The sequence below is a fragment of the Mus caroli genome, unplaced genomic scaffold, assembly GCF_978045245.1.
Source record: "Mus caroli unplaced genomic scaffold, Mus_caroli_1 scaffold_7, whole genome shotgun sequence".
Taxonomy (NCBI): Eukaryota; Metazoa; Chordata; class Mammalia; order Rodentia; family Muridae; genus Mus; species Mus caroli.
Window position 1 is genome coordinate 2,847,904 of NW_028227262.1, and position 23,261 is coordinate 2,871,164.

The 23,261-nt window shown below is 42.8% G+C and overlaps 1 protein-coding gene across 11 annotated transcripts in view; it reads right to left on the reverse strand.

Moving 5' to 3' along the window:
* Positions 1–6,281: 6,281 nt before the first annotated feature.
* Positions 6,282–23,261, reverse strand: part of Stk38l (serine/threonine kinase 38 like) — a 55,432-nt gene continuing 38,452 nt past the window's right edge. For 10 of the 11 annotated variants that reach the window (XM_085839767.1, XM_085839771.1, XM_085839769.1 and 7 more), the window contains 11 exons: positions 18,530–18,652; positions 18,030–18,113; positions 17,303–17,426; positions 16,361–16,515; positions 15,904–16,006; positions 15,683–15,744; positions 13,149–13,266; positions 12,629–12,752; positions 11,432–11,527; positions 9,373–9,464; positions 6,282–9,291 (listed from right to left, as the gene is read on the reverse strand). In XM_085839767.1, the coding sequence (XP_085695893.1) occupies positions 9,143–9,291; positions 9,373–9,464; positions 11,432–11,527; positions 12,629–12,752; positions 13,149–13,266; positions 15,683–15,744; positions 15,904–16,006; positions 16,361–16,515; positions 17,303–17,426; positions 18,030–18,113; positions 18,530–18,652 (1,230 nt within the window). In that variant the 3' untranslated portion in view covers positions 6,282–9,142. The remainder of the gene's footprint in view (positions 9,292–9,372; positions 9,465–11,431; positions 11,528–12,628; positions 12,753–13,148; positions 13,267–15,682; positions 15,745–15,903; positions 16,007–16,360; positions 16,516–17,302; positions 17,427–18,029; positions 18,114–18,529; positions 18,653–23,261) is intronic. The other variant, XM_085839775.1, reaches the window with a different exon arrangement.

The following is a 23,261-nucleotide window of genomic DNA, read 5'->3' on the forward strand; positions in this document are numbered from 1 at the left end:
ACCATGAGGTGCTGAGAAGAAGGTATATCCTTTTGTTTTAGGATAGAATGTTCTGTAGATATCTGCCAGATCCATTTGATTCATAATTTCTGTTAGTTTCACTGTGTCCCTGTTTAGTTTCTGTTTCCATGATCTGTCCATTGGTGAAAGTGGTGTGTTGAAGTCTCCCACTATTATTGTATGAGGTGCAATGTGTGCTTTGAGATTTACTAAAGTTTCTTTAATGAATGTGGCTGCCTTTGTATTTGGAGCATAGATATTCAGGATTGATAGTTCCTCTTGGAGGATTTTACCTTTGATGAGTATGAAGTGTCCCTCCCTGTCTTTTTTAATGACTTTGGGTTGGAAGTCAATCTTATCAGATATTAGAATGGCTACTCCAGCTTGTTTCTTCATGCCATTTGCTTGGAAAATTGTTTTCCAGCCTTTCATTCTGAGGTAGTGTCTATCCTTTTCTCTGAGATGAGTTTCCTGTAAGCAGCAAAATGTTGGGTCTTGTTTGTGTAGCCAGTTTGTTAGTCTATGTCTTTTTATCGGGGAGTTGAGTCCGTTGATATTAAGAGATATTAAGGAAAAGTAATTGTTGTTTCCTGTTATTTTTGTTGTTAAAGTTGGCATTTTGTTCTTGTGGCTGTCTTCTTTTAGGTTTGTTGAGGGATTACCTTCTTGTTGTTTCTAGGGCGTGGTTCCTGTCCTTGTATTGTTTTTTTTCTGTTATTATCCTTTGAAGGGCTGGATTCGTGGAGAGATAATGTGTGAATTTGGTTTTGTCGTGGAATACTTTGGTTTCTCCATCTATGTTAATTGAGAGTTTGGCTGGGTATAGTAGCGTGGGCTGGAATTTGTGTTCTTTTAGTGTCTGTATAACATCCGTCCAGGATCTTCTGGCTTTCATAGTCTCTGGTGAAAAATCTGGTGTAATTCTGATAGGCTTGCCTTTATATGTTACTTGGCCTTTTTGTCTTACTGCTTTTAGTATTCTATCTTTATTTAGAGCATTTGTTGTTCTGATTATTATGTGTCGGGAGGTATTTCTTTTCTGGTCCAGTCTATTTGGAGTTCTGTAGGCTTCTTGTATGTTCATGGGCATCTCTTTCTTTAGATTTGGGAAGTTTTCTTCTATAATTTTGTTGAAGATGTTTGCTGGTCCTTTGAGTTGAAAATCTTCATTCTCATCCACTCCTATTATCCGTAGGTTTGGTCTTCTCATTGTGTCCTGTATATCTTGGATGTTTTGAGTTAGGATCTTTTTGCATTTTACATTTTCCTTGATTGTTGTGCCGATGTTCTCTATGGAATCTTCTGCACCTGAGATTCTCTCTTCCATCTCTTGTATTCTGTTGCTGATGCTCGTATCTATGGTTCCAGATTTCTTTCCTAGGGTTTCTATCTCCAGTGTTGCCTCATTTTGGGTTTTCTTTTTTGTGTCTTCTTCCCTTTTTAGGTCTAGTATGGTTTTGTTCATTTCCATCATCTGTTTGGATGTGTTTTCCTGTTTTTCTTTAAGGACTTCTACCTGTTTGATTGTGTTATCCTGTTTTTCTTTAAGGACTTCTACCTGTTTGATTGTGTTATCCTGTTTTTCTTTAAGGACTTGTAACTCTTTAGCCATGTTCTCCTGTAATTCTTTAAGTGAGTTATTAAAGTCCTTCTTGATGTCCTCTACCATCATCATGAGATATGCTTTTAGATCCGTGTCTAGCTTTTCCAGTGTGTTGGGGTGCCCTGGACTGGGCGAAGTGGGGGTGCTGGTTTCTGATGATGGTGAGTGGTCTTGGTTTCTGTTAGTAAGATTATTACGTTTACCTTTCGCCATCTGGTAATCTCTGGGGTTAGTTGTTATCGTTGTCACTGTTTAAAGATTGGAGCAGAAGCTGTGTTCCACTCACCAGCAGTCTCAAAATCCTGTGGCGGGGGTCGTGGGTAGCTGGCGGTACCCCGGTGCTGGTCCAGCCGGAAAAGGCCTGTGGTCCTACTCAGGCCAGTTTTCTGCTTCCCTAACTAATGCAGTCTCTGGTCCCGCGTGCAATTGGATTGGAGCAGAAGCTGTGTTCCACTCACCAGAAGTCTTAAGATCCTGCGGAGGGTGTTGTGGGTAGCTGGCGAGTGTCAGCCGACCCTGAGCCCTAGCTGCCCCGGTGCTTTTCTGACCGGAAGAGGCTTGTGGCCCTATGTAGGCCGGATTTCTCTCTCCCCAACCAGAGCAGTCTCAGGTCCCGCGTGATTGGACTGGAGCAGAAGCTGTGTTCCACTCACCAGCAGTCCCAAAATCCTGTGGCGGGGGTCGTGGGTAGCTGGCGGGTGTCAGGCAACCCTGCGCTCTAGCTACCCCGGCGCTGATCCGGCCGGATGAGGCCTGTGGCCCTACTCAGGCTGGTTTCTGCTTCCCTAACTAATGCAGTCTCAGGTCCCTCGCGCAATTGGATTGGAGCAGAAGCTGTGTTCCACTCACCAGAAGTCTTAAGATCCTGAGGTGGGTGTTGTGGGTAGCTGGCGAGTGTCAGCCAACCCTGCGCCCTAGCTGCCCTGGTGCTTTTCTGACCGGATGAGGCTTGTGGCCCTATGTAGGCCGGATTTCTCTCTCCCCAACCAGAGCAGTCTCCTAACCTAAGTTTCTATTACCTGTCTAAGTGTATTCTACTTACCTTCGACTTCTGACTTACAATTTAAGATCAAAAGCCTCAAAGTATTCTTTATGCCATGTATATTTAAGAACATTTAAGCAATTACTATTATATTCCCTTTTATCCTTAAAAACAAATCAAATTTGATTTGTCTCTAGCCTTTGATTAGCAGGCAGTGTCTACCATCTGACTCTCTCTGCCTCTGAGCAGCCAGCCTCTTTCTTTGCATAGCAAGGAATCCCAGAGCCTCTGAGCCCAAACTCTTTGTATCATTCTGTGGGGAGAAATCCCCATGTGGCTTGGACAAAATATGTAGCCTGCTAAAAAGCCAATTCTCTCCAAATCCTAATCTTATATCATGGCGTGTATGTATTTCATTTGGGAATCTCCAATTAATTTTAAAAAGTGAGCTCTTCCACTAACAAGCCCTGCACCTGCCCAAGAGCTCTCTGGATTTGCGAATTGACTAGTTCAATGGCTGGACATTTCTAAATCTCCCTACAGCTAGCATCCTGTATTACTGGCTTAATATCTTATAAATCTGTTTTATCTTTGCTGCCCTGTTACCTTCTGGGAAGCCTCCTCACCCCACACCCCAATGGCCTACTTTCCCTTTCCACCTACATTACTGGATAACTTCTCTCCTGCAGCTCTTAAATCTGATCCCTCTCCCTGAGTCATGGCGATATTCTTCTTCCTCCCCTCCCTCTCTGTCCCTTGCCCCCAAAATCTAAAAGTCCCTCCTGTCTTTCTGTCCAGCCACTACCTATAGGGCAATTCTTTATTCTCAGTTGAAGCCAGCTGGGGGCAGGGACCCTTGGGTCTGGAAGTGTGATTTTGGGAGCCAAATTAAAACAAAGCATTAGAACCAATTCCCAACACAAGAGGTTGGATACAAATGATTATACTAATACTTCAAATGACCTTTTGCCTCCAGAAAAAGTTCAGGAAAGAAATTCTGGGGAAGATTCCTGGACTTGTGCAGTGGGTTTGTGAAGGATAGAGTTGTGTGGAGAAAAAAAGCACAAATCCTCAGAGGATCTAGATAGACGGACCCAATATGGGCTTCTGGAATAAAAAGATGGGTTTGAGTTTGCGTAAGACAGGGAGGTGTGGCAGAGAAGACACTGGGAGCAAAGTATGTTCATGGGAGAGGGAGAGAATCTGAGGGACGTAGAGGAACTGGAGTAGGGTCCTTTTAAAATGGGTATTTAGGGCGTTCATCTGGTTAGTGCGAGCCCTGCACTGCTTGCTAACCTAAACAACTTCAGCAAAGCTTCATTCTATCTTCAATGTTTTTGGAATTGTTTTTACTAAAAGCCAAGCATGTTTTGAAAGTGGTCTTGGATACAGAGTAAGGCCACCCAGCGCTTTCCTGTGCGCTGTGCTCAGTGAAGCTCTGTCCTGCTCCTATTGCACGTGGCCCATTACGTTATTCAAGTTGTTCCCGAAATAACCAATAAGAAACGTGTCACATACTTTTGGTGAGTCTACCAGTGGCCTCTCAAAAGTCTCCAAATCTAACCAGGATGAGAGCATGGTCTCAGCTCTACCCCACAGCTCCTGATTAAGACACAGTTAATTTTTTCCCGAAGGTTAGGAGTACCCTCCCTTTAGACAGAGGACTTGAGTCCAGAAGCACAACAGATATGATTAGCTCTGGGAACTTCTCAGAGCACAAGGAACCTGGGGTCTAGCACCCTGCACAGTGGGTCTCAATGTTCATCTTACAGGTGGGTCAGGAAGGATGAGAAATAGCCTGCAGCTCACCGATCAAGACACACTTAAGGGCAGGGTTTTTTTCTCCTTCTTCGAGATGGGGGTCTCACTGTGTAGCCCAGACCACGCTTGCAGGTGTCTAGAGCACACTTGTTTCTAGGGCCTTTTGATTAGATTAACTGAAGATTCTTGGAAGAACACTTATTTGGTTTTAGGTATCCGCAGATGTACAGTGAGATCGACCCTGCTACTACAGACCTAAATCCTACGTCAACCACTGGCTAGGTACCATTTAATTAGAAGTTGATACAATCACAGCCAGTAACAGGGTGAGGGGAGGGCGTACTTTCTGGCTCATTATTTTATTATTTATTTTGTTTTTTTGAGACAGGGTTTCTCTATGTAGCCCTGGCTGTCCTGGAACTCACTTTGTAAACCAGGCTGGCCTTGAACTCAGAAATCCGCCTGCCTCTGCCTCCCGAGTGCTGGGATTAAAGGCCTGAGTCACCACACCCGGCTCATTATTTTCTTTACTATCAATTTTATTTTTATTGTATCTATATTTGTTTATGTGCCTATCGGAGTCACCTGATCTCCCTGGAGCTAGAGTTTCCAGGTGATTGTGAGCCACCTGGCATGGGTACTGAGATCCAAATTCAAGTCCTCTCTAGGAGCAGTAGTCACTCTTAACTGCTCAGTTCTCTCTTCAGCTGAGCAAGGTTCTCTAAACAACTTCAGTCTCTATAGCCATCTAGCTTGCTAGCTCATGCTCTCTCCCTCTCTGACCAAGGACAAAGCAACATGGATGACAGAAGTTAATACAACGGAAGGATTCCCATACTTCATGTTTTTGTGCGGCTAAACTGACTACCCTGAAAGAGACCATGTGAAACCACTTTTACCTTCCTGTGTCACCTGCACTCATTATTATCCCACATGACAATTCTGTCATCTCACTCTTGTATCCCTATGAGGTTCTGGAAGCATAAGATGATCTGATGGAGCACGATGCTCCATGCTTTGGGGAGAAGTACTGGTGTGGAGCGCCAGGGCAACAAGCTGTGCTCTGGAGACTCCATTTCTTTACAGAACAGTTTTAAGACACTACATCGTGTAAGTAAAAATATGCTTGTGAATGTAAGTTGCTTCACTAGACATTTCTGAGAGTTGGATTTAAGAGCTTTTAAGTTTGCTCTCTTCAAATTCTAACCTTGTGTTCCCACTGTTCTTATCACAGCATCATTGATACATGCTGGGGACACCAGAGTATAACTAGGCTGGGGGGTGCTGTTGGGGTCCAGGGGATTTTGCCTGGCTCTCTCTGGCAAGTCCTGGTTGTGACCTCCACAGGAAGGGACATAGTGGGTGGTAGCTGAGTCAATCCTATCTCTGAACCCTTATGAGTACCTTTCGTTTACAGATGCTTTCATGTTCTGACTCACTGGAGGGGCTGCATAAGACCTAAGACCAGCAAGTACCTAAAATGACAACCTACAAGGGTGTATGTTTTCAGTTATGGATCCAAATAATTTTAAACCTAAACTTGGTTCAACTATCTTAATTCAAAACTTCAAATACTTTAATCTTTTTGTGATGTGATCTTCAGGTGTAATAGCTATTTGGTAATTTTACTAACAATATAGCATTTAAGTTTTGGATAACACCAATCTGAAACCCAACAACAAACAAAACAAACACCCCACCAACAGAGCTTTTGTAAACGTGGCTTTATTCTCATTGTGCCGTGAATGAAGAGGCCCTCGATGCCCCTGCCCAACAGTCTTCAAAATGCTGGATGGGCTCAGAAGCCTGATGGTTCTGGACAACTGCTGGATTATATTGCTTAAAAAAACAAACAAAAAACCCAAAAAAACTACAATACACTTCTATTACTTTATTCCTTCATCTCCTCACATTTTGTAATAAATATCTAAAATATTTCTAGTAGTCTTAAGTGTCTCATATTTATTAAGTGTTGGCTTAAGATTTTTCAGAAATAAGTGCACTTCTACAGAGAAAATAATTTTGAAATAAAATGAGAAATAATCATGATCATAGCAAAACAGTTGCTTTTGAATTTTCCAGATTTTAACAATTCAAAGAGAGGATGTGCCAGGACCCTTTTCTGACCCTCAAGTAACTTACTTGTAGACTGCCAAAAGATAGGTGGCTAGCTATCTCTCCTGCTGTCAGAGACTGACTGGTGGACTAGATTCTCAACACCAAAACAAACTATGCTTCAAGATATTTTAAAATGTACAGCTTGTACAGAGCTATGCATGTGTTTAAGAGCTATGCTGATATGGAAATAAAGAAGCCCTATCTTAAGCCGTAGCAGCTGAAGAATGCATTTAATATTCCATAGCTGGCACTTTCACCACACAGCTCATCGGTGGTTAAGTGGTCTCACCTTACTTTGGACAGCCCGGGTTTCATACATCTCCAGACTTAGCTGTGAACAACTGCTTCAACACAAAGGTTTTAATAAAAAATACAAGTCTCTACTCAATCAGGAAACCAATACATCTGGATTATACACATTTCCTGTATCTTTAGAAAAACCCAAACCACCGTTTATAATAAAACTTCCTAGACTCAAAATAGAGATTAAGAGAAAATGTCACTATGCCCAGTTGATTAAGATAGGGTTTTATCACTTAAGTTACATTATTTACCTAAAATATGGTTAGTGTATAATGGGAAAAAGTCAGTATCAGAGGATCTCTGCAAATTATTTGCGCAATTTGCACCATGCCTCGCATTTTTGCTTCAACAGGCAGACAGTCTTTAGGGGCCTTTACACTAGCTTAGGGAACACTTCCACGAGAAATTCCTGAAAAGAGGGCAGCCATGTTAATGCCAGGGGAGGAGGCAACCCGCAAAGCAAACTTCCCAAAATGCCTCTCCACCACCAGGAAACCTGCCTCTCACAGCTTTTACAACCACAACAGAGAGATTAGACGAAGTGTTCTGTCCCTACATCATGGAAACATAAGTTTGGTAATTCTCCTGTACACTAATCTCAAACTACCCCAGTTACCTGGATTGACAACACCCACCCTACGATAGTTAGGTAGCTATCGCACCTGAGCTAGAGAATTTGGCAAGGTCTCCTATCCAACCTAGACACTCTCATACTAGAAAAGTCCCATTCTAAAAGAAAAGGTAGAATCCCTATATTTAGGGGTCTCTGCTGCTCAAGTACCCTTGAGACAGACTACTTGGAGAAGCTCATATACCCTGCAGATATTAAGGCAGCTAAAGTCAGGGAGGCTTATCTACCATTTTCAGTGCTTTCTCCAAATACTTGGCATAGGATTGATCAGGCTACAGCTGAGCCAGTAGATAACAAGTGGTGTTGACTACCAGGCTCAACAGCAAAATGGGGGGGCCTTAAAGGACTCACCAAAATATATCAGGAGCTGATGGCCTTGATGAAAGAGGGGTCACAAGGCATTGCTCAGTGCCCTCAGGAGAAGCATTCCTCTCATAAGGCCTCACTATATCAATCATAGATGATAAACATTAGCCATTCCCTGAGAAGTTACTACAACTACAACTCACAAAACTACATCTCTTCAGAAAGTTGTTTCAGAATCAAGATGCTAAGCAAGAAAAGATGATGTAATCCTTAGGGAAACACCCCAAGAATCTGATGCTGGCTTTTCTGCCCAGTCTCCAGTCACACCCTCCCAGCCAGCACCCACTTCCTTTATTTCGTAATGGGCTTTAACCACAGTGATGAGCTAACAGTGAACAGGGCTGGCCTCTGTCAAGGGAGTGCAGCACCCCTGTAAAGCGGAGCTCCACTCCCTGCTGACAGCCACTGTCCAGGATCTTTGGTTCATTGGAAAACAATGGCACTAGTGCAATCAAGGGAACAAAGGGTCACCAGCACGACAAGTACCACCTCTGCAGAAAGCCACAGTGAGTCACACTCTGCTCTCCACAGTGTCCATTGACTGATCAGAAGTTTGACATTTAAAAAAATAGTTTAATAAAAACACACTAGGTTCTACAAGCAGCTTTCATGGTCATTTCTGAAACTCAGCTCACCATCCTCAAACTAAAACAATGCTACAGCATTGTTAAAAGTGGAGTAGCTGACAATCATTCAGGTCCATCTCCCTGTGTGCACATCAGTCGTCGAGTCACAATCTCTCAGCACCGTCAGCCTTGGAGATGCCGGAGTGAAGGTGAGAAATGCCCTCACCCTAACAGAAGCTCATCTTCCCTATCACAGGGTCTACGTGAGAGCTTGACAGGAAATTCTAATGTCGAAGTCAGCGTCCTTAAGTTCCTTGGAGCCGGTACAGAAACTGTCTTCATGTCTAAACCAACAGGGCAAATGTTCTACTAACAGCAGCTACAGAAGATGGCTTTTCACTGATTCTAGACCCACGGGCTCTACAGTGAAGTAGGGACACTGAGAGCAACCTCAGGCTGTCATGGTGCCGTCAGTGCTATGCAGTTCTGGCTGGATTAGTGTTGCAATCGGAAGCGCAGCACATGGGCAGGATGGACCTCTCAACATGCACGTAGGCAGTGCAGTTAGGAGGGAATGTCTGTTCCTTTTGTTCCAGTACCTTTGTATAATAAAGTTAATACAAAAAAAAAAAAAAAAAAAAAACAAAAACAAAACGCTGAGCAATTCCCATAGCCATAGCAGCCTCAGATTCCCAAGCTGAGTCGTTCCTCTGGCTGGAGAGCAGCACCGTCCTGGAGCTCCTGGCGCTGATGCCGAGCCAGCCTGCAGATGCAGCTACCTGAGTTCTCCTGGCTATGGGCGACTGTGATCATCATAACTTCCCAGCTTTCATGTACGTAGGAATGGAGCCTCTCTGGGTCAGCCCTTCAAACCTTTTGTAGGTGTAATTGAGAAAAACCCAGTCTTTGGATTTGTAGTCGGGCTCTGTGGTATTCGGCACTAGAAAGAGAAAAACGGCAACTAAGGGCAAAGGGGTTTCACTGGTGACGTGTCCATCACTTCACGGGTGACTGCAGTGTGGGTATGCTGTGAACCTCTTACCTGGCTGTAAGATATCAGACTCAGGGAAGTCATCAAAGTTTGAGGTGTCATCTATACTTCGGATTTCTATAGGAATAGCTGCTGGTCTTTCCCTGCAAAAGACAATTCAGCAGCCATGAGGAACTGTATTTAAGGGTCGCAGCATTGGGAAGGTTGAGAACCACACTTAGACTAAGCACAAGAGGTAGTGCTGCCGCCTCTGAGAAGTCACTGCCTCTGCAGCTTCTCAGTGCATCTTCTCTGGAGGTCACGCTGTGTGCAGCTGTGATCATCGTCTTGAATTCTAACTGTCCAACAAACCACTCTAGAAAAGTCTTGCCCACTGTAGCACAGGACAGGAAACCCAAGGGTGTCTGTCTGCTGTGGCTCTGAACACAGCTAAGTGGATGACAATGTTTTCATTTCCAGTTTTACATGAAGACTTTCTCATGCTTTTCCCCTCCAGCACTGGGGACTGAACAGAGCTAGGCAAGCACTCTACCGCTGAGCTCCAGTCCCAGCCCTTCATGCCTGTTTTGTTTTGTTTAGGTGAAAAGAAAATTAAAAGAGAAGGTATTTTACTGAAAAGTGGGAGACAGGGAGATCAGATCTATCTAAGTGAATTAGGGCTAGAATTCTAGTGAAGATTAGTAAATACAAAGACATCTGTGAAAAAAGAGGGGCACACGTATTTGTGATAAAATCTGAATGCAAAGCTTGTCAGTCATATACACTTTAAGAGGACCAGAGCGGTTAGGTTAAAAAAAATCTATTCACAAAAATGCCTTCTTATGCTAAAAACATTTAACTATAGAAATAGTTAAAATGTCATTTAAAACTTTTAAATTGGCCAGGCTGTGGTGGTATACCTTAAGTCCCAGCACTCAGGGACAGAGGCAGGAGGATCTCTGAGTTTGAGGCCAGCCTGGTCTACAGAGTGAGTTTCTAAGATAGCCTGGGCTACACAGTGAAACCCAAACAACAATAAAAACAAAAACAAAAGCCAACAACTACTTCAAAACATGACAAAACCCTTATAACATTATTTATGTATTTATTTATTTATTAAGTGTGCACCCACACCCCATACCATATCACAAGTGTAGAGGTCAGAGGACCACATTCAGGAGTTGGTTCTCTTCTACCTTGAAGGACCCAGGAATTGAACTCAGATTATCTGTCTTTTCCCGCTGAGCCACTCCAACAGCCCCTTTATCAGCCTTTTTAAAAATTTCAATATTTTTTAAAAAAAGATTTATTTAGTATGTACAGAGTGTTCTGCCTACATGTATGCCTACACACCAGCAAAGAGCAACCAGATCTCATTATAAGCCACCAAGCAGTTGCTGGGAATTGAACTCAGGACCTCAAGAAAAGCAGCCAGTTTTCTTAACCTCTAAGTCAACTCTCCAGCCCTGAGGTTTTTGTTTTTTTGTTTGCTTTTTTCAACAAAAAACCCTGTACTGTCCATGTCTGTACAAGAAGACTCAGGTGAATGGAGAGAGTGGGAGGCCCTGGGCTTCTGTGACCCAACTTTCTGGTCCTTACTAGCAGTGTGAGTTTAGGCAGCCACACTCTGCTCTGTGACTGCTTCCATAATCAGTATGCTCTGTCTAGAAACTCTAGCTCAGACCCCATGAGCCAGACACTAACAGTGCCTCAGGGTAAGATGAGAGATGTACAGGACAGGCTCATGAAAGTACTAGGCACACAGCGTGACCTCCAGAGAAGACGCACTGAGAAGCTGCAGAGGCAGTGACTTCTCAGAGGCGGCAGCACTACCTCTTGTGTTTAGTCTAAGGGTGGTTCTCAACCTTCCCAATGCTGCGACCATTTAATACAGTTCCTCATGGGGTGCTGACCCCTCAACCATAAAATCATTTTCATTGCTACTTCATAACTGTAATTTTGCTACTGTTAGGAATCATAGTGGAAACATCTGTGTTTATGATGGTTATAGGTGACAGCTGTGAAAGGGTCACGACCATCAGATTGAGAACCACGAGTCTAGAAGAAACAGAAGCGCACTAACCACCAAATCCAGAAGTTGGTGTTTGTCAGCTCAGGGTGCAGAACATACCTTATGTGCCCCCAGTCTACACCCTCAAAGAACAGATGACCTTTGATTTCTTCCACACCACCATTCCCAATTCTGTTTTCAGAATCAGTACAAAATCTAGAAAGGAAAACCAATTATCAGCCACATTTTTCACCTCAAACACTCTAATTGTTATTAGAATGTTTTTTAACATTGAATGTTTTTTAGAAAACATTTTAATTTAGATATTGAAGCTACTGTGGTAAATACAGAGAAAGTACAAATTACCCATAAACCTATCCTTTAGAGATAACTGGCAAACATTCCAAAGCTACTTTTTAACTTATAATAATATTAATGTAATAGTACAATTAATAATACAATAATAAAATGTAATGATATTGTGTTAACACAATAATAATAATTTTAAGACCTTTCCTTCACTGACTACACTAAGAACATTTTTTAATGCTGATCAGTATTTTCCTGTGAGGTAACTTTCTGAGATCTGCATACAGAGATATCAGACTGTTCTATCCACTGCCACTGCCGAAGACATATATTATGCTTCAATTTTTCACAACTAAAATAACATAAGAAACACTTAACCCTTTACACCTACATGGTTATTGGCCCAATTAAATTCCTTAAAATGAGACTGCTGGGTCAAAGGTCACGTCCAGCTTAACAATTTCATACAACATGCTGCCAGCTGGCCATTCACAAGGGTTGTCACTCTGTCAGGCACTGGCACGGCAGTCTTCTGCTTGAGACCCTGTGCTCTTCTCAGGCAAGAGCTCCTGATCCATTTTTTCTCCTTCCTCGCTGTGCACTGAGCCCTTGCAGTCTGACAGGAGTGACTCTTTGCTAATAATGTCACCAGGATGTCCAACAAGATCTCTTCTCTCTTCTGAACACCATCTTCCCACAAAATTCTTTTCAAGTGCATTTTGAGGGTCTGGGGAAATAGGAAGTCAAGAGCACTTGCTGCTCTTGTGGAAGGCCTGGGTTCAATTCCTAGCATCCATGCTGGGTGGCTCACAACTATCTGTAACTCCAGCTCCAAGGGATCTTCTAGCCTCCATGGGCAAGTGGTAACCACACACTTACACATAAAAATAATTAAAATCTTTTTTAAAGTTTGAATTTTGTAAAACTTTTCTTTATACTGACCTCCTTGACTAATGAAATCAGCGGTATGTTTCCTCCCAAGACCTTCCCTGCCTCAGAGACACTGACCTGAGAATCAAGTCCTTGGCTTTCTCAGAGACGGGCACTTCCGGAGGAAATGCCAGCGTCTCCTTCCAGCTCATAACTTTTCTGTACGTTTCTTGTGGTGTTTCGGAGCAGAAAGGTGGAAAGCCTGGGCATCAGAGAATCAATAATTTATCAGTTTTTGTGATCAATTCAAGCAGACCTACAATATGTGCCACATGAAATGAAACAGCCCTGAGTGCTCTACAGCAATATCTCATGCATCAACTTACTATAAAATTACTAATAAAGTCCACATGGATTTAAAACCCCACTTCATTTTATCTGAGCCCTGCATCTCCAACTTGATAAAGGAAGCCAAGATAATTAACTACCTCCTACCACAAGATCCCAGGGCAGTTTATTGGGTATTTATCAATATGTATTTAACTGATAAACCTGAGAAACAGGTTCAAAATGACTGTGCTCTATTTTTCTTTAATAGCTGTAATATGTTCAAACAATGGCACCAAAAGATGTGTATCATCACACAAACAGAACCTACCTATTAGCATCTCATACATAATCACTCCCAAGGACCACCAGTCACACAATTTGTTGTAGCCAGTCTGCATGAATACTTCTGGAGCAATGTAGTCTGGTGTTCCAACTGTGGAGTAAGCCTACAAAGAAGCAGAGTATCAAACTGGCATTCTGAACCACTTAGAAAACATCTGAGTATGGCTTATTACAGGAGGACGCACTAGACAGAGGAGACAAGTTTTCAGTTATAGGTGACTCCCATGTAAAGCTGACTGACAGAGGCTGAGTCAGGCACTATGCATACAACACAGGACTCTGGCTCCAGGAGAGGCCTTGAGTCCACTTCAAAAGGAAATAAAAGGCTGAGTCCAGTAGGCCTGACTTCCCTGCTCATTACTCATGTGCTTTTGGGCTCTCTGAACCCCAGCTCTGCTTACCAAATATCCAGGTAAGAGAACCTACAACAGCTTGATCTGAGGATAAAACAAGAAAAGGGACAGGCTCTGTAAGCTAGAGGCACCTTCCTTGTAACTCAGTTCCAGGCATCCCAGCAGGAGCTGTCTGAATGCTCCTTGCTCCACATCAAATCCTACAAAAATGACTTCTTAAAGGAGGGACACCACTCTAGGAACCAGTGGACACCTGTGACAGCAGACTGTCATTTCAGAACCTGGGGAACCACAAGACTGGCAGTTGGTGGGCTGAAGGAGCTGCCTGCTCCAAGCATCAATGACCTCGCCTGTGCTTCTCCCTTGGGAGCTCAGGGCTCTCGGCCAACAGAGGAGTCCCTGTGCTTAGGTAGAAGCTGATGCATGGGAACACTCAGAGTTGGAGAAATCCTCTGCTATGATTTCATTTACTTTTAAAACAGGGTCTCAAAACTCGGGATGCCCCTGACTCAGTCTCATGGGATTACAGGTGAGTACCACGTTTTTAAACAGTATTCACTTCTTTAAAAATAGTAAGTCTGTAATATTTTTCTCAAATGTAAACTCTGACTTAAAAATAGAATGTTTTTCTCCTTAATGCACAGCTGAGCACATTTCCAAATCTTTGAAAGTTTACTAGAATATGAAGGTTGTCACTACTTGGCAAATGAGCTCAGAAATGCAAAAGGCCATGTAATTGTGCTGGAGGCGCCAGACTGCTGCTACCTCTCAGTCTAGCATGTCCCAGGGGATGGGAGGTCAGCGGCTTCTGCATTGTTTACTTGAACTGAACAAACACTGACAAAGGTGCCTGCTTATGCTGGACACTGTATAAGAAACTAGGAAAACAAGTCAGAGCCACTTTGCTAATCATAAATGTTTACATCCCGGCTAACGATAGAAATGCAAAGAGGAAGAAAGCAGTTCTTATATTCATTAAAACCCAGAGGGAAATAGCATAGGGCGAGAAGTAGCCCTGAAATTCAACACTGAAAGACTGGCTTGCCTACTAACACACTGTTCCACACCCCAAACTTCCTGTTCCCTTGGTTAGCTGTAAGACTGGTGGCTGTAGGAAGAGGAGTAAGTGTGCCAGCAGGGCAAGGAGAACACTGGCTACAGAAGCAGAGACATTCCTCTGTGGGTCTCTATAAGAAGTAAGGGGAAGGGCCACAGTGGAAATAGGAGTCAAAGGAAGGTTTGAGTTAAACCAGCTGAATCACAGTTTGCAGCTGGCTAAGATACCAAGAGGACCTGGTAACAGAGACTTAGGATCTGAACGAAAAGGCCAGTGCTGGGGTAGCTGCAGCTCCATGAGACGTTCTCCTTGGGAGATGTCTGTTAGGCTCGACTGCTCTTCTATGTCTGCTTCTAAGGTTGCTAACTCACAGAGACTGCTTCCAAGAAAATCCCCACCTATCTCAGAAGAGACCCAGACCATTCCACTGACAGTTAACCACATGTAGCTACAGTTTCTTTCCTGTGGTTGTGAGGACAGCTCTGCAAGGTAGAGGATAGCAGGTGGGCAAGTGCCTAACAGCTGACAGACAACCATGGGCAGTAACTAAGAAAGCTGGAGTCAGACACAGTGAGAAGGCTTCAACCACAACTAAGTGGTGGACAGCATGTGAAGAACTCATGATCATCTGCCTGGTGTTGAGGGGAAATACGTAGTGTGCGTCCTCAGCTGGCTCAGCCCATGACAGCTAGAGAACCGGGCCTTCTCAGCAACCACTTCAGGCTTTTTTCAGTTTCTGCCAAAGCCACAAAAGATCCTTACATGGGGAATTTCAACAGCTTTTTCTAAGGACGACACCACCACTACCAGAACCACCTCCTCCTTTTCCTCCTCTACCACCACCAGCACCTCCTCCCAACTCCTACCAAGTTTCTCTCACTTTCCCTCAGTTTCTCACTTAACAAAACATGCTGCTCTGCTAAGTCCCCCAGATGTCTGAGTGGGAGAAAGTACAATCTGGAGTCACTGTCCCATGGACCTTCAAGGACCTAGGTCCTTAAGTCAAGCAGGGCCACGCCACTCTGCCTGCACCAGTCAGTGCACTGAAACGGAGACATGCTGTGTCCTCTGGGTGAGGGTACAACACTCTTCAGAAAGTGGCCGACTCACCAGCTGTCTCCTGTTCTTCTTCCATGTCTCTGCTTTCCGCTTTGAATTCATGTTCTGAAATGCTAATTTCAACAAGACGTAAGTGTAACTGGAGGGGGAACTGACCACACCTACATCTAAAACTCCCGAAGCTCAGGAGGGGGGTGGGGGGAGCCTCCCTTCCTCACATAACCAAAGTTTCAAAAGTACAAAGGTTCAACCAAAGAAAAATGCAAACTTACAGAAGTCGCTTGGCGGGTTATGTGTGAGGTTTCTGTAGAATTCAGTCCTGTGAGCTTTCTTTAACCCCGTGCACAAACCAAAATCAGATAATTTTACATGTCCCTAAAACAACAACAAATTCTAGTAAGTCAAATTATGTTAACTCTCAAAACAACAAAAAATTCTTATAAACTTTTAATGCAGTTATTACAAAAACCCAAACTTAGAACACCACATATAGATGATATGTGAGATTATGCATGCTTGAGGATTTTTTTTTTTAAACAAAGGGAAAACAGGGATTTTTTAAAACCATTTCTCCATGATCTTACTCCAGAGGTCACTTTCTGTACTGTCTAAGAAAAAACTTCATTAACCCACAAGAAGCTAAATCACAGCTGCTATCTGCAGCCAGGACACTGGCTGCACTTCATGGCACAGCCAAAGCCCAGGACTCTCACTCTCCTCCTCACATGCCTTGGCATCCAGTAAAAGGTTGTCTGGTTTGATGTCCCGGTGGATGAAGCCCAGCTGGTGAATTGCATCTATCGCCAAGACAGTCTCTGAGATGTAGAACTGTGTCTCCTCTTCTGTTAAGGTGTCCTTCTTCATCAGCAATGTCATCATGTCACCTGAGAAAGACAACGTACCAACTTATGAAAACAGACTACTCCTGTTGTTTGTTTTTGAGCTAGGGTCTTGGGTAGCCTAGGCTGGCTTAGAACTCACAAAGCAGCTAAGAATGACCTTGGCCATCTCATCCTCCTGAACCCACCCCACTGACTCACTTTCCCAACGTCCTCCTTATCAAAGCTGCCTCTGCGTTGCTCACTCAATGCTGCCTGCAGCTTTAACCTTCACCGGAGTGCGACAGTGAACCCTGAAGCCTCAGTCTCAGATCCATCTTTTATGATTTTAGTAACTGTGCATGGAACCCTGGTACTGCTATAATGGGCATGCAGTAGCACACACCCAGCTTAAAGGGAATGCTGTTCTACACTTTCTTTGTATGTACAAACTATGTCAGATTTTCAGTTTTATGACTTGCCCAGCAAACACCCTGAAAAATGCATGCCATGGTACAGTGGGGAGCATGCAGAGCTATCGGGAGCAGAGCTGCAGTTCAGAAACGTGAAGAGTGAACAAGCATGCCTAGAGACCAGCATCTTGTCTTTCTGTTCTATATTCAGGCTTACTGTACTTAACTTTACAGAGGGCTACCATGAACACAGAATGACACAGTATTTAACATGTCAGTTAATAGTCCTTCAAACTCACATGATTTGGGGCCAAATCACCTGCCATTATTCTGAAAGTAAGTACTGAAAAACAATGATTAGGTATAAAATTCGGTAGTCAGACTAGCTGACATTATTGCTGCATATGCAGATGAACTCAAGTCTGTCTGTCCCTATTTACCTCCAGGAAGAAATTCCATGATGAGATAGAGATTCCGTTTGTCTTGAAAACTGTAGAACATCTTCACCACCCAGGCTCCATCTGCTTCCACCAAAATGTCCCTTTCTGCTCGGATATGAGCCACCTAGGTAAATATATTTTGAAAAGATAATAGACCTCTTCTAATTATCCATGCCTAACAGTCGTGCAGGAAATCTGTAGTTTTAGAAAGTACTGAAACATACAGACAGATGTTCATGTTCTCATTAAACATGCAAAACCAAGGAGCAGTTTGATTTAGCTTCTCTCTTTAAGCCTCAAGGGTGACTCTGTAAAGGCAGCAGATTCTTATTTGCTATGTAACAGGACTAGTGTTCTTCTAGAAGAGGCATCAGGAGTGTTCCTGTGCCGGCCCCCTTCCTGCAGTCACCAAAGAAGAAAGCAATCATCAGAAGCTAAAACCTATGGGAACTTTCTGATCCTGAACAGAACCACAAGTAGGCAAAGGCTTCTATGCTTACAGCCTCCACCCTGTGTTGTTCTCTAATAGCAACCGAGCAAACTAACACAGAGATTATAAAACTGAAGATCCTGAGATTTAAATCTAAGAATTGAAAACATTAGAATAGATTATCAAATTCAGAAATTACCTAGCACACTGGACTTCTTTTTACCATTCTCAACATTTACACTACTCTGAGCCCTCGTCACCTGAGGCCCTTGGTGCTGCATGCGTGGTGAGACACACCTGCTCTTTCTCAAGCATGTCGGCTTTCCTCAGGATCTTCATGGCATAGATGTGCCCCGTGTCTTTCTTCTGGACCAGCCGCACCTAGAGCACAAACATAAACGCTGGAACAGCGGAAGGAGCTGCCTTTGCTGCACCCTGGAATTTACAGTATCAAAGAAATTACACCTACATACACACACACACACACACACACACACACACACACACACATTTATGGGAGGTGGGGGTCTCGTGTATTTCCAGCTGGTCTTGAGCTTATTGTTATGTAGTTGAGGATGAGCCTGAACCTCTGATCCTCCTGCCTCCATCTCCCAAGTGCTGGGAATATAGAGGTAGCCATTACACCTGGCTCCTACGGTGCTGAGTCAGATGCAGGGCTTTGTGGATACTAGGCAAGCATTCTTACCAACTGACTTAGGACCTCAGAGCCTAGTAATTACATTTAAACAACTTACAACATCTACTTTCACAGTGGTGGCCTGAACAAAGCAGCTTACCTCTCCGAAAGCTCCTCTTCCTATAACCTTCAGAGACTCAAAGTCATCCAGGCCAAGTCTGGTCCTCTTAAGGCGTAAGAACTCTGTTTCTTTACGAGCATGCTGCGATCGACGTAACTTTTTCTATTAAACAAGATTTGAAAAGATGATTTTTAAACAGGTTGTTTCAAAGGCATGTGTAATGCTGGTGGCTGGAGATGGCTTGAAGGCTAAGATATGTGGTGTTCTTGCAGAGCACACAAGCTCAGCTTCCAGCACACACACTTGCCTCCAGCACACTCTGGCTCCCTCAAATCCACACCCACACACATATAACTTTAAACAAATAAACAGGTGTATCTTATATGTTTGTCAATAATCTATTTTCCTAAAGCAAGTATTTATTAAGCAAGGGAAGAATTTAAAAGTCTTAAAAAAATTCTTTTTTTTTAAAGATTCATTCATTCATTATATTTACATATACACTGTACACTGTAGCTATCTTCAGACACTCCAGAAGAGGGAGTCAGATCTCATTACAGATGGTTGGGAGCCACCACATGGTGGCTGGGATTTGAACTCAGGACCTTCGGAAGAGCAGTCAGTGCTCTTAACCTCTGAGCCATCTCACCAGCCTCCAAGAAAACGTTCTTTAAACAACTGTCAAGTATGTACCCTTAGAAGTAGACTTTATGGACTATAATGTCTTCAGCAGTTTACTATGCATGTAAACCACTGCCTTCTGAGTGTGACTGAACTCACAGAAATAAGTCCTAGAAAGCACAAACGAGGAGCACTCTGACGTGTTTATTTACTCTGACATGGGCTTATTGATTGATTGATTGCTTTTTGAGACAAATCTCACTGAGTAGCTCAGGCTTGCCTCCTGTCTCAGTTCATGAGTGCTGAGATTACAGCACCAGGGCTCTGATTCTTCTGTCATTCACTGTTAATTTGTCAGGAAATCTCCAACTCTTTACTTTCCAGGTGCCCTCACAGCTACCGAAACCCGTGATTCAAAAGTCACATGGAAACAGCAGCACTTCCATGGGGATTTACTTAGAGTAAAACTGATTCTTGCATAAACTTCAGCAAACAGCTTAAAATATCATACAACTTTCTAAAAACATAAAATTACAAAATAATTGGGTCTGGTGGCACACATCTTCAATCCTAGCACTCAGGAGGGGAGGCAGATAGATCTCTATGATTTCCAGGTCAAAAACAAACCAAAACCAACAAAACAAACAAACAAATCAACTCCCTAAACCCTCTAAGTCAGAACCCCCACAGCAATAATGATTCAACAAAGATAACAAAATAAGAACTATTAATTAGCAACATTTTTAAATACCTGAAGGCTGCATTTGCAAATCATTAATTTTCTTGTCCTAACCTCACTGACCTCTCACCTCATAAAATTCAAGTTCATGGTACAGGGATAGTTCCCAAGAGAGGCAGCACACAGTGGAATAAGGAAGTCACTGAAGGTATTCAACTCCAACTCAAGTACAGTGGCCCCATCAGCCTCTCACAGACACACGACTCCCAATACAGCTCACAGCTGAGCCACTCCCTGTCCTGCTCATCTGTCTAACTTTAGATGTCTAGTTAGGTGTCTAATTAGAAGTCTGGGTATCATTAAAACAGAATTCTAACACATGTAACAGAGGAAGCGGCAAGCAAGAAATTATGTCAGGAATTCACACAGCTCACTGAAAGTACATTAAAACATTTTATTTTAAATATATTTTATGCATCTGGGTATTTTGTCTACATCAATGTCTGTTATAACGTCAAGTTACAATGGTTTTAAGCTGCCATGTAAGTGTTATGAATTAACTTGAGCCCTCTCCAAGAGCAGCCAGTGTGCTTAACTGCTGAACTATCTCTAGCTCACAATTTCATTATGCACACTCATGTGCATGCATGTGTCTGGGTAGGAACAACACAATAAAGGAAATGAAGAATACAGCAAACACTGCTTTATCAAAACTACCCATATCTAGCAGTTACTAGTTTAAAAAGTAAACTGCACTTATCTTGGAGTTGGGAAATCTTTACCTTTAAATAGTTTAATACAGCTGAAATCACATCTATATCATTATAAAGGCAAAGGTGGGCCTCACAGCACAATGTGGTCCGTGTATTCTTCTCTTACAGGAACCCACCATCAGCTGTTCTGTGCTTGGGGGTGGCAGTTCTGACAAAGAGCTTGCTTTAAGTTCCTGACCTGGAGTTCTCTTTAGAAGCTACTTGGTGGTACTCTAGCACTGTCCCTCATGGTAATGCAAGAGCTTGTTTTAATTTAATTACATGTGATAGATGAACATAAGAATATGAAAGATGGTTTAAAATTTTTCCTTTTTCATGGTTACAGAATAGCACAGTTCTGTTTAACTACAGAAACCTGTCTCATCTAAACAAAAGAGACCTGGTAATCCAGTTTTATAAAATGTGCTTAAAGTCTAGACAAAGAGTCTACCAGAAACCAAAACAACAACAAAAATTAGTCACTGAGTATCTGATAGGTGCTCCTGTCTACCAGAGCACAGCCCCTCAACAACAAAAGGGAAACCACAGTGTGCGTTAAACCATTCCCTATAGAGTACTGGCCCCAGGAAAACCTACTCAGTGACTTTAGCCCTTCAGTCAGTACTGCAGTCTGGGGGTAGATGAAGCAACATCGGAGTTTTAAAGCCCATGAAAAGCCCTTGCTGCATCTGCAGTGTGTACTAAAAGCCAAGGTCTCTGTGTTCCCCCCTTCCCTCCTGCTGCTTCATGGCTCTCTTCTGCAGCTTAAATCACTCATTTCAGTTTTCCATTAATAAACATCCATTTTTGATGATTCTTGTTAATATATATTCTCCCCCATGTTTTGAATCAGTCTCATTCTGAAACTGAAAATCTTTTATCTCTCACTCCCTAGTGCCAAGATTACAGACTCCATTCCTTTTCAAACGGGTGAGCGTCTCAATCTGCACAATGCCAAGGTGTTTATAAAACAGAAAGGGAATTTCAAAGTTCTGAGATATTAACACTAACAACTTCATCTTGGCCACTGTTTTGTTGTAAATGGTCACAATTTAATGGTTTCACAGCTCACTCATGAACTATTTCACAGTACACAATAGACAGCAGACAGTACTGCTGAGGACTGACAACCCAGGCTGTCCTCTGGGTGCCACATGCACTCCACATTCACATTGTTTAAGAAACCTTAAGGTTTTTTTGTTTTGTTTTTAAGAAATTCCAATCCCTTATACTGATAGTTATAACATCAAGGTTGAGAGAATTTGTTCTCTTCTCCACAACATCTTCAAGGCCCTAGCACAGGGCCTAACAATAAACACAGGCACTTTAAAGTACCTCTACAGAAAAAAAGGGGGATGTTTAAAAACAGATATTATGAGTCGTAGACTTTTAGAAACAAAATGAGTTAACATTTTCTACAAGCTATTTACAAGAATTAAGAAAAAAAGCAGGGCGGTGGTGGCGCGCGCCTTTAATCCCAGCACTTGGGAGGCAGAGGCAGGTGGATTTCTGAGTTCGAGGCCAGCCTGGTCTACAGAGTGAGTTCCAGGACAGCCAGGGCTACACAGAGAAACCCTGTCTCAAAAAAACCAAAAGGAAAAAAAAGAGAAAAAGAAAAAGAAAAAAAAATCACGAATGGCCACCAGGGGGCACTACAAAGTCAGGCCTTCCCAGACAGTTCCTAACTCCCAAGAAACCTTCTCATCACTTGGCAATAATTTTAAAAGCAAGCCAATTTATATAAAAGTCCAGGCTTCCAGATCTTCTTGCACAACAGGAACCTAGCCACACTGGGCTAATCTGTCACCTGACATGGGTAATCCTGAGCTCTTGATATCTAACAAATGGGCAGGTCTTCATTAACATAAAGTGTGAGGAACAAACATTAAAAACCCTGTTTCTTCATCCTCCTTTTTCTTTCCTTTCCTTTTTCCCCTGAGACCTGGTCCTTTATACAGTGCATGCTATCTTTCAGTTGAGTCTCCACTGTGCTCGGCATGGACAGCTGTTTTGGTACCTTTCCCTAGACTTCAAGATCCTGTGTTTAACATTTCTAACAGTGAGTTCCAGGACAACACAAACAACACAAAACAAAAAAGACTTCTGTATCAGCACCATTATTACTAGCTAGAAAAAAAGTTTTAATATTAGTGAGACAAATAAGGAAAGATCTGCTCACCTTTCTCTATGAGCTAGGATGAAGCCCTTAAATTACTGCCTCACAATAAAATTTAAGAAGATGGGGCTTTAAGATATGCATTAAATTTATATATAAACAGAAACTTTAAGTTTCCAGCCTTCCTAAGAGCCCAGCTAGACGGATGGCACACAGCTAAGGCAGCTAGCTGCAGGGCAGATTAACTCACTTGGTCAGTGTCTTCAAGCTCCTTTCTGACCACTGAACAGTCAGTAAGCCTAGGTTATAACTCATTCTCATCTGGAAAATAAAGCTCTTTTTAGTAACTGACCTAAAGCTAGCTTTCCATGGCTTCAGCTTCCCTTGCCACTTTAGCATGCATGGCCACTATTGCTGTATACAGTGCTGTTTATGAAGTAACTTCTTCCCATCAAGAACGATTCAAATCAAGTGCTACAAGTCCCATAAGTCTTTTCCGAGCCCCTGTATTGGAAGAGAGTCTATGTATTTTCAAAGTTTGCTATATTCTGTAATGTTTACACATTTTTGACTTACTGGGTGGTGGCTGCTGGAACTCAAACC